Here is a 12,441-nt window from a genome sequence, read left to right as displayed (position 1 = left end):
AGATGACATAAGTTGCCTATAATTTCCAGAACTATCAAGATATAAGTTTTCATCTAATATCATAATAAAGATAAGATTATTACACATTTTGTCTATTAATTTAAATTACCCAAAGTAGGAAAGCAATTTAAATATATACAAAATATTAACTTAACCGTAGTTCACACATCCTAATAACGTTTACAAAAGCATATATCTCTCTCATCCTGTTTGAAATAATAGATATAACAATATACCGGTTGTTTAAGAGACATCGCACATAACACGCAAATACGTTACGTACTCGCGTACAAACGTTTATTTATTTGTCATATATTAAGCCTCTAAATATTAAATTGTGATGTAAATGTGGAATACATATGACTTACTACTTAGATATTATAGTCCTAGATTTTTTTTTAAATAAATAGGTACCTATTCGATATTAACAGTCTACGCGTTGCCGAGATCATTATAGGGCATTGAAGGTAACCAATGTATTTTTGAGACATCGTATTAAGTTTCATTAAATACATAATAATGCATATAATATATATTAAGATAGTATTATATCCATATTTACGTTAAATAATGAAGAAGTAATTAATAGTAACAAAGGCAATTATTTTCTTTGTATAATTAGAGGGACTTTCTATGATGTCCAATTGTCCAGTGTCCAGCGTTCGAATTCATCGCTGGATTACAAATCGAAAAATGTTAACCATTACTGGAATGCACACTTCGATAGATGGACTGGAATAATCTAATGTAGGCAATAAAAAGGCTCTAAAACAGCAAATAATACATAGATGCTAATTCCACTGGGTTTTTTCCTAAACCCCATATTATTTTTATATATATAGACTTTATTTGTCAAATGACTATTATATATCACACAAAATATTAATAATAAATAATAATAACACATACAGATTAAATATCATTGAATTATAAATTAAATAAATCATTGTCATAACCTAATACTACGAATGTTTCAACCGCCTAACTACACGCAGCCGGACGTTATATCGCTGCTTTATTATACTACTCTATGACGATATTTAAAAAGCTAATGTCACAACAAAATTGCACAGATTAAAAAAAAAGACAAAATTATTTAATCTATGACATTCACTTCTGACAGTTTTTTTTTAATTTGGATTACAAAAAATAATTCTGCCTGTAAACTATTACAAGTTATTACGTTAAAAATATTTAATGAAAATTAAGTCAAGCTTCTAAGCAATTTTTTGCCACATTTTATGATTTTAAATTTTAATATTTTAGCATTTCTTTGCAATTTTGTTGTAACGGTTTAATTATTACGTATTAGAATTAATTGTGCTCAACACTTTGCCTCTGTTTAACAAAGGCTTGGCATAAAATATACAAGATATTATGCGATTATTGAGTATTAATAAACACGTTTATTAACGCAATTGTCACATTTGTGGTAAAAATTAGTTCTATGATCTTAAACTTCATATTGCCAGAGTCATATATTTCGAGAATTTTCAGGTAACGTTTGTCGTTGACAGTTTTTAGACCAGTTTTAGGCTTTGAAAAGCATCATTTATATGTAGCTATCAGCATTCGCCTATTAAAATATAACATCATTAGAAATTGTAACATCGATTAGATTCTGTAACATTAATTAAAAATTGTAACATTGATTAGAGATTGTAACATTAATCAATTGATGTTACAATTTCTACGAATATTAATGAAAAAAATCCTAGTTATTGCATATTTATGTTGATTACATTTTTTTCCATCTAATTTACATTTTTTTTGTACATTTAACATATCTCTCATATGTTATACATTTGGTAAGTTACTGTCGGTTTACATTTAATACATGTATCTGTCTTATATGTGTCTGAAGTGTCTTGGTAGTGTCTTTCCTTGTCTTATACGTGTCTTACTTGACATAATTGTGTCTTACCTTGTCTCCTACACGTATAAGACATATGTCTTTACTTGTAGTTATTGCTGTGCGGGCAACATATGTGCCCATGCAGCCTCATACTTGCTATGTGCGATGCTGCACGCTGACTTGCAAGCTTCTACCACACTCAATGGGAACGGCTCGCTCTAATAAAATACAATTAATGTTTGTTAAACGTTTTTAAATGTACAATTTTAAAAATTATGATTGCAAAGGCTGTTACGTAGTAATTTCACATAAATATTCCGTTTGTGTGTCGTTGGCTCAAGGTTTAAGCACTTGACTTGTAATCTGCAGGTCCTGGATTCGAATCCCGTCATGTACTAATGTGTTTTTCGATTTACACATGTACATTTATCCGAACTGTGAAGGAAAACATCGTGATGCTGCACATATCTGAGAAGAAATTCAATGATATGTGTGAAGTCAACCCACACTGTGCCAGCGTGGCTGACTATGACCTAGTCACCCCTAACTTGGGGTAGGTTCCGAGTCCCTCAGTGGGGATGTATAGTGAGCTGATGATGATGATTCAGTGTATTTATTTACCATCACTTATATAAAACTAGCTTTTACCCGCGACTCCGTCCGCGCGGGAAAAAAATCGAAAACGGGGTAAAAATTATCCTATGTCCTTTTCCTGGTTCTAAGCTACCTGCCCACCAATTTTCAGTCAAATCGATTCAGCCGTTCTTGAGTTATAAATAGTGTAACTAACACGACTTTCTTTTATATATATAAGATTATTTGATAAAGCTTGTTCCTTAAGTATTTACTAAAAGGTGTAAATTAGTATTCACAATGGTTTGTGCTTACAGTTAGTTTGCAGTATGCGTATTCCAGTGCTGCAATGAGACGTTCCAGTTCGTTCCCACTGGCCAACACCAGCGCCAGACCAGCGCCACGTTCACGAGCCTCACAAACGCTCCACTCCTATAAAAAAACATTCACTATATCAAATGTACAAATTTACTAAACAGCGATACTAATATTATAAATGCGAATGTTTGGATGGATGGATGGATGTTCGTTTGTTGAAATATCTCCGTTTCAACGGATCTTGATGATGTTTGCCATAGATGTAAAACATCCGAAAATACACATAGGCTATTAATGGTTTTTTAATTCCGCGTGGACAGAGTCGCGGGCGATAGCTAGCTTCAAGTATATACAAATTAATACTTAAATAGAATTAAAAAGGACACAGGATAAGTATCCTCTATCCGTCTCCTGGTTCTAAGCTACCTCCACACAAATTTTCACACAAATCAGTTGAGCTGTTCTTGAGTTATAGTGTACCTAACACGACTTTCTTTTATATTTTTTTGTGAAAATTGTAAGTTAAAATTATGTAATATTGTTAAAAAAGTATCTAATATTGAGATTTTTTTCTAATTCAAGAATTTTTGCGTAAATTGTCCTTTGTCTATGGTTAAAGATTTTAATTGCAATCCGTTATAAAATAGAGCATAGGCTAAAATGCTAAAAGGTTTTTTGAAATAATAGATTAGCAACGAAATAAATATTATTTTCTAGTTTAATTCCAAGCAAACAAAGTCGCAGGCAACAATATGTGTTTAATACATCAATAACTTACCAAACAACACCAATTCTCGTCGGTATCTGGAATCTTGAATGCTGTAAGATTTTTGATGGAGCCGCAAGCCAAGATTTCAATGTCCGTTCTCATATCTTCTATGTACTCTGAAAATTTAATTTAATTGTTAAAAATGCTATAAATTTTATAACTACAGTGATAACATTCTTATTTAATATAAATGCGAATGTTTAGATGGATGGATATCTCTTTAAAGAAGGGATCCCCAAACTATTTTGAACAAGTGACCCCCCTTTTCCAAAGTGAACCGTTACCACAGACCCCCATGGCCAAATTATCTACTTTTAAGATCAATTATTATTATTATTTTTATTTCATTCTGACTTAGGTCAATAGAAGACAAGAGTGAGAATTAGCAATGCTTTAAGTTCAATATCGACCCCAAGGGGACCCCTGGTTTAAAGGTATCTCCGGAACAGCTCAACGGGTATTGATGAAATTTGGCAGAAATGTAGATCATAGTCTGGAAGAACACATAGGCTACTTATTAAGTCTTTTTAATTCCGCGCGAATGGGGTCGCGGTCAAAAGCAAGTATTACATAATTGTACTTATTTTTACAGTGTGTTGTTAACCTTATATATAACTTGCAGTAAATTACATAAATAATGTCGTTAAACTTATGTTTTATCTTAATAACTTTGTAAATATATAAAAACATGTAACAAACATAGTGTCAATAACCTCTATATCTCTATATGGTTTAACATATACATTTAATTAAATATAAAAAACTAGCTGTCGCCCGCGATTCTGTCTGTAAAAAATCATAAGTAGCTTATGTGTTCTTCCAGACTATGTTCTACTTCTTCAAGTTCCATTGTGTCATTCCGGTGATACCTTCAAACATTCATCCATCCATCCATCTATACATTCGTATTTATAATATTAGTAAGATAGTATTTCTCTAGCTGTCACATCCAGAGATATTAAATTATCAATAAGGGTATCTCTTAGTGTAGATTTAGTATTAGAAACCTACACTAAGCGACTATTTAGATGACTATTAAACGACACTTAATTATTTAAAATTGTATTCTACGCGACTGTTACTATGTTCAGAGATGTATAGATATTTGTGAAGTATGTTACCTTTGAGCAATGCATCTGAGCCTCTGTCTTTGAGATATGCAGCTGCTCCTGCGACAAAAGCGGCGTCGAGGGTGTCTCGTACACTGACCACCTCGTGGGCAGTCACCAGCACTGTACACGCGGGAGGAGGTCCACCAGCGCGAGGATCCACCTTCTTAGCGCCATCCTTCTCTTCTAAAGCCTAGCATAAAATAAACTCTCATTAAGAGGTTAATCGTGGGTTTTTGAAGCCATTGTAAGTCAAGTATTCCAAAAAAGGGGGTAGTTTTTATTCCCAATAGGAAGGAAAACTGAAAATATAAAATCTTAAAAACTCCTGAAAGTCTGTGAGGATCTATTACCTGTGCAGCATGCAGCAGCAGAGATTGCAGCCATGAAGACGCGGTGGGGTCATCTGGTGCTGCCAGCAGCAGTCGGCTGGCATCTCCCAGTGCTATTTCGAAGCAATGAGGACGACGAGATGAGTCCACGTGCCGTCTTACTCCTACTACAGAGCGGAGCGCGATGTTGTGCGGCAAGGGAGACGTGCCGTCCGGTGAATGTGGACCCCAGTGGAGAACGCCCGCTCTGGTGTTAAAAGGCCTTGTTATAGTGGCTCACATGATGTGTATAATTACTAAATTTATACAAGGGATGTGATGGAGTTAAATACAAAGGAAGATGTGACAAAAAAGAAAGGTTCAGATGTAACCTTAATTTACATATCAAACCGTAACATATAAAACATAAAGTTTCCCAAATTTATGTACAACTAGTTGTCGCCCGCAACTTCGTCTGCGCGGAATGAAAAAATTTAATAAGTAGCCTATGTGTTCTTCCAGACTATGTTCTACATCTGTGCCAAATTTCATCAAGATCCATTGAACCGTTTCGGAGATACCTACAAACATACATCCAACTAAACATTCGCATTTATAATATAAGTAAGATAAAAGTAAATACTTTGTTGACGTATACTTTGGTTATATAAAAAGTTTGTTTTTCAATTTGTAATTTAACCTCTTAATTATTATAGTAATAAACAATGTATTTTTATAACACGTCTTATCATACCAGTGGACATTCACCTCAATTTTAATGTCAGTCATTATATTATTTACTGTATTCAGTACATAAGGTTAACTGTAATTCGACCTTATTACATTAATTTTACATTACAAGATAACAAAACAAACGTCCATTTGATATCGCTAAAATAGCGAAGTAAATGCTGCTTCGTAAAATCTCGAGTTACATTTTTTTCAATGATCCTATTACGTAACTAGCCATTTATTACCTTAGTAAGAAGTAGCTGGGCTCGAATCGTTTGCTCTTGTCAGTCCTGCACATGAGGTAGCCCTCCAACGGCGGGGCAAACGCTCCCGGGGCTTCGATCAGCCTGTCCCCTGCGTCACCGGAACACGCCCGTCCGTAGTACAAGATATCTGGAATCTAAACATTTACATTTTTTATTAATAAAGAAGAGAAAAACTACCAAAATGACTACGAACATTCTTATCGTAAGTTTAAACTGCCTAAATAGTCTATATAAAACAAGTTTGTAAGATTTAAATTGTCTTGTGTACGAAAACCTTTTTATGTAACTAGCTGTCGCCCACAAAAAAACTTAATTAGTAGCCTATGTGTTCTTCCAGACTGTGGTGTTCTACATCTATACGAATCGATATACATCCATCCATCCATCTAAAAATTCTCATTTATAATATAAGTTATCTCTCTAAATATGAATAGTAAAATACAACAAATATCTTTATCATTTCGTAACTTAATTTCGAGGGCCATGGGACGTTCTCCGTTACATTGACCCACACTCCGAGGTCGCGGTATAGCAACAATAATCGCATTTAACTGATCTCACAACTGTAACGACCAGTAAAAAGTATTGTTTTATTTGTCTTACAAAACACCACCAGTTTTTTTTTAAAGATAACATTCCCCAAAATCTATCTAATACATTTCATATACGAATGTGCGAGTCAATGACGTCGATCTAAAACAGGTTTTAACAAAAAAAAAAAAAACTGAAATTCAGATTAAAAAAACAATATTTTGAAATGACTGATTTATTGAAGCTAGCTATTTTAAAGACGGTTACTATATTACTATATCTTTATCTTTAAACACGTTGTAATTTCCGTAAACAATAACAGCACAGACTATAATTCCTTCAATTTATGCATGTAGTGGGATACAGTCATCGTAGCGTGAGTCACAAGGAAATATTCCAGTGGACTAATAGCCATTCTAATATTATACTTGAATAATAAATCTATATACGGTGTTTTCTTGGCAAGGGGTATACGTTCGTAGTATTTATTTTGCTTGAATTAGAATTGCTAGTGATTTATGCGTCTGTGAATTGCTTTGAATGTTCTGTACGCAGTTTTATAAGAAAGAGACGAATTTTACGAATAGAGAAAGTACATATCTTCCTTTCGTTTCTTTTAGCGTACTCTCAAATTTTATAGGACATTGGGACCAAATATTTTTTTTAAATTATCTAGAAGTTTTAAATTGAGTTAGTAGTTAACATAAATAAAATATAAACTAATCATTGTATTATGTCTTTAATTAAAACGAGTATTGAGCACTAAGAACTGAGTTGACACCAGTGGTAACTTGTTAGACTTCCTCATAGTATAAATGCATTACATAGTTCTATTGTCTCACAGCTATTACGTAAAAGTGTATTGACCTCATTTTTGTGTAGGAAATGGAAATAATCCCAATCTCTAAAGAACTGAGGAAATAATTAGTATCTCAGTTGACAATTGTCAGTTTACAATATGCCTAATATGATTACGAATTTCACATTCGATCGGCTATATACAAGAAAAGCTGCCGAAAAGATGTTGTATTAAAAAAATGAGTGCAATCTTGTGATCGAGGTTTAACGAGCACATTTTCATTTGAAACACGTAATAAATTATTTTTGATACCACAATTTCTGGTAAAAAAATAGTAAAAGACGTAATATTCTTGACCTTTTTTGTACCTCATTAGGGTTACATACCCTCAAGTGTTCGCTATACAAATTATCGGGGTTCATTAAATGGCGAGTCGGTGCCCTACTTTAAACTTTCGGTGGCATTAAATTATTGTAAAGCTTGAAGCATTCCTCAAAAATGTGTTTAATTGGGCTTTTAAAAAGTTAACGTCTCTATAAAAGCCGTGGTATTTTGTGCCTATTTGATTTTCGGTAGGTACTTTGACGATGACTCAGATGTTGAGAATTCAAACTAATAATAGAGATATAATTAACTGTCAGTAACATCAACAGACGCATTTAAGTCGGACCAAAGCAAAATCTGTCATTTTCAAGCAACAATCTGTCCATCCATAGAGATTAATGATTCTATCTGATTCTTTGTTAGCACCATTCACGTCAGGCAAAAGTAATTTTTTTAAGTAGAGACGGAATGTAATCATGTGTCATATAAATTACTCCAGGCGTAATATGATTTTTCTAATTTCTATTGCGGATTCAACACGCTCACTGCCATTGACTTATCTGGTAAACTCACTTCTATACGAAAAAATAATAGTGGTATGGAACGTGATTAAATGACTGTTAAAAAACTATTTACTTCATATGGCGGGGCCTACACCAGTGTTAAACATAAGACTGTTACGGATGTGGCCTTTAAAGGCGTTCGTTACGCTTTCATTTTCGTAGATTTTGTACGATAACACCATTTAGAATGTTAATTACTATATAGCTTTTAGAATGCCAGAAAAAGAAATTAAAACACTGAGAATCACATTTGAAGTGTCTGTACAACATACTTATTTTCTTCAATTTATGTTAGTGCAAGGCAACTCTTACAAGTAGTATATATTTCCAAAAATCCGATTGGAATTAAAAAAAAAACTTCATAAGTAGTCTATGTCTTCTTCCAGATCATATTCTACATCTGTGCCAAATCTCATCAAGATCCGTTGAGGCGTTACAGAGATACTTTGTAACAAACATCCATCCATCTAAACTTTCGCATTTATTAGTAACATTGCTTCCCTTACCCGTTTCTCGTGACGTTTCCTTGTCACCGCAGCAGCGAGCTGTCTACAAGTAAGAGGTAGCATGGCTGGAGGACGAGCTATACGCAGGGGCGAGGTTCTCGCGCTCCATTCCAGCGAAGACGCCAGTCGAGCGCCCAGCGAACCCTCCGCGGTCACAACTGAACACGCTATATTACCAGCTATGTCTATTACTTGGATGTACTGAGCTTCTGGACCCACCTGTGATAGAATAATTCAATGAAATACATAAATTAACATGAAATCATAAAACTAATGTCACAAGTAGTTTATATCTATCATCACCAGCTCATGTCTCTACTAAGAAACTTGGAGCCTGCTCTACGTAAACGTCGACTAGGCATTTGTCAACCACGCTGGCCTAGTATGGGTTGATTTCACACATTCGTCTTTGAATTTCCTTTGCAGATATGTGAAGGTTGTATTACGAAGTTTTCCCAAATTGTATGAACGTTAAGAAAACACAACATTCGAAACTCAAAAAATACAATAGTACACAGCAAAAATCGAACCCCGAGCTGTAGATTATATGTCCAATGCTTAACCCCTGAACCACTGATGCTCAAGCCTATATCCTAACATATTAAAAAAGCAACTTACTGCAATAGCATCCAATTCATTATGAGGTAGGCGGCATAAGATTTCGTATTCAGTACCACCAGGCTTGAGGTCCGCTACATACAATGCATAATCTGTGATGAACACCAATAGAGGTGTCCACGAACCATCGTCCATGTTGTAAGCTGACTGTACTTTCATCATCTATAAGAAACAAAATTATTACATAAATAATAATAAAAGATTTATAAGGTATAGCAAAAACAAAACATCATCTTTTGGATTTTTTATAGGTTTTGCTACCAGCAAAAGGTTATTTTTGTTGTTATATGCATAAAAAAAAGAAAAACCTAATACATACCCTATTCAATGTTTCATTAGGGTATGAAAATAGCTGCAATCTTAATTTCTCACTGCATTCAATAGCGACATTGTCTTCAAAGCTGTCAAAGTACGACGGCTCGTCGGCTGTCAGCAAGCGAACAGAGAGCCTTTTGTTCTCCACAACCTCTTTGTGTATGAGACGGGACATCCTTTCAGCAGACACGGGAAATGTTTCTGACACATTTTTAAAGGGAAATATAATACTCGGAAATTCTTTTTCCATACGTAATTTGAATTGGAAGAACTTATTGTTTCTGATTTTAAGTTCAAGGTCCTTCTTTTGGCAAACATTTTTTAGATACCTATTGAGTAAGGCAGACTTATTGGTCTGAAGCTTTTGGTTCGCCGGACTATCGAAATACTCATCATTTAAATCATCGGCGCCTTTTAATGTCGAATTATCAGTATTTGAACAGTTATCACTATTTGCTTGTGTTGTATCATCATTTTTCTGAACAGTAGATGCAAATTTTCGACTATATCTGTTCACATTTTGTTTCTTAGGTGAGGACAAGTGTTTTGATACCCCATTCTTTTGTTCAGTCTCATCTTGAACATTTTTATTAAACTGCCTCTTTGGTGTTGAAGTTTTACTGGCTGTGTCATCACCTTGTTTCACATTCAATTCAGTCTTACTAGCACTTGTAACAATTTCCATAACCGGTGTAGTCTCAGGTATGGGAACAAATGTTTCTTTTGGTGCATCAAATGCTGTCTGAAATGTATCATGAACATAACTGTATGATACACCTTTATGTTCATAAACTGTGCTCTCACAGTTAACAACATACTTGCTCAAAGGTGGGAATGCATCAGCTTTGTTGACAAGTTTTTTATCAGTTTGTGCTTTCATATTTAATGTAAGTTTGTGACGAGGTGAACCTTCATTAGGAGTCCTATCTCCAGAAACAGGATTTTTGGAACTATTTGGTATTTGTTTAGGCTTTTCTACATTTTGTTGTGGGTTGAGATTGATTTCCACAAAATCCTCATCATCATCAATTTGGAATCCGGAATCAAGGCTTTTGGATAAATTTCTGTTTTGATTAACATCACATGGTAGAGCTTCAACAACATTGTTTATCTCAAAACTAGTTTCTGGAAGACCTTTTTCAGGTGTAAAATTGAAATTAAAGTTTCTATAAAAATTCTTCAGAGAGTCTAGGATGTTGTTTGCATCCAATAAACTCAGTACTTTATTGTTTTGTTTTCTTTCTTCAACAACATTGGTTGTTATATAACGCTTCTTTTTCAGCACAGACTTAACTGTTATAGGACTTTGTGACACTTCTAAAGGTTTCTTCATTCTATCATGGTTTTGATCTATATCAGCTTCAGAAAAATATGTTTTTCTCATGAATGCTACATGACCATTATTAGAAAATTCATCACACGAGTAAGACTTTTGAGTTTTATCACATTTTCTATGAACGGGTGATGTTTCCGTTTTATTGGAATGTGAAGATGAAGAGTCACTTGACGATGATTCAGAGTCACAGCTAAAATTAGAATCGGAGCTATTCGAATCACAACCATACAGTTTTCCATTATGTGGTGTCATATTATTGTTGTCTTTGTCTTTATTTGCATTAACATTGCTTGGTTCATTAGGTTGACAGTATTCAAATATACCACTTCTGTCATGTTTAGAATCACCATAACCAAGTATATCAGACATGGTTTGTTGAGCAACATCAGCTGCAAACTTGGGGGCTTGGTCACCTGAGGCACACCATGAAAATCTATCATTGGCAACTGTATTCTTTTGTCTAAATCTATCACAGTGAGAATTGTCTGGTCTGTATGATATAAAACCTCTCTCTATATGAATGTTATCAGTTTTAGTATTGTTAAGAATGTCTTCATGGAATGAAACACGTTTCTTTTGTGAACTAGGTCCACTTTGTGACTTCTTTCTACATCTTCTTCTATATACTATATCCTCAGATAATGACTTCTTTGGTTCCGTAGTCCTCAATGCTGGCTTTCTTACTTCTTCTGTACTGACTTTTTCACTTTCTAAGGCTTTTAAAACAACATCAGGTAAATTTTCATATACTGGTGGTTTTTTGTTTGTTTCAACAAGTAATTCAGGAACAATATCATCGCGACCTACATTTTGGTTATCTATGTCACTGCGGGTCATGATACTGCTTGTGGTACTTTTTATCATGTCTTGTGAACATGAAGGTAATGCATCATAAATACTATCGCAAGCTAACTCCTCTGCTCCAACAAGACTGTGAGTCATGAGCGCCTGACTTGTGGCTTCGGAAGCTTCACTATCGAGGCACAGAACACCAGAATCTCCTGGAGTATCAGCTAAACTGCTAGTTGTACTCGACATCAAGTGAGAGTTTCCTTGCAAACATAGATCCGTAGGTTTTCCGGAGCACTCATCCTCTTCCTCCATTTTTGTATAAGGTATTGTATCTTCACTACTTCTATTTATCACTGTCGCAATAACAGTGTCGTCAGGTTTATGACGACGTTTGATTTTATCGATCTCATTGCCTTTTATTTCTGCAGCTCTTTCAGTCGACATGACTGTTTATAATGATAATGGCAATGTACGAGATTTTTTTGTATAGTAATCTTTATTATGATATAATTTCATTAATTACGACACACATTTTGTATTACATTTTACATAATTCACATTAAATTCGGTAAAGTGAGACGAACACAAACTACATAAAGCAGCCATTTGTAACATTTTGACATTTCACTTGATGCGTTTAAAAAGCTGCTTGGGATTTATTGATTTTTTTTTTCATCTTGACTGATTCAATAATTTTCTAATTATCTTTAATATAAAAATGTTG

At 34.2% G+C, this 12,441-nt stretch overlaps 1 protein-coding gene across 1 annotated transcript; it reads right to left on the bottom strand.

Annotated features, from left to right (window-relative positions):
• Window positions 1-1,536: 1,536 nt before the first annotated feature.
• LOC106710269 lies at window positions 1,537-12,320 on the bottom strand. The gene is made up of 9 exons (XM_014502283.2): window positions 9,594-12,320; window positions 9,275-9,436; window positions 8,657-8,875; window positions 5,913-6,067; window positions 4,978-5,203; window positions 4,637-4,817; window positions 3,525-3,631; window positions 2,744-2,860; window positions 1,537-2,073 (listed from the first exon to the last, which is right to left on the bottom strand). Exons 1-9 carry the CDS (start codon window positions 12,159-12,161, stop codon window positions 1,966-1,968), a joined length of 3,843 nt encoding a protein of 1,280 aa, XP_014357769.2. The 5' UTR covers window positions 12,162-12,320; the 3' UTR covers window positions 1,537-1,965.
• Window positions 12,321-12,441: the final 121 nt, after the last annotated feature.

The sequence above is a fragment of the Papilio machaon genome, chromosome 15, assembly GCF_912999745.1.
Source record: "Papilio machaon chromosome 15, ilPapMach1.1, whole genome shotgun sequence".
Lineage (NCBI taxonomy): Eukaryota > Metazoa > Arthropoda > Insecta > Lepidoptera > Papilionidae > Papilio > Papilio machaon.
Note: the sequence above shows the minus strand (reverse complement) of the source record. Positions and strands in the feature narration are given on the sequence as shown.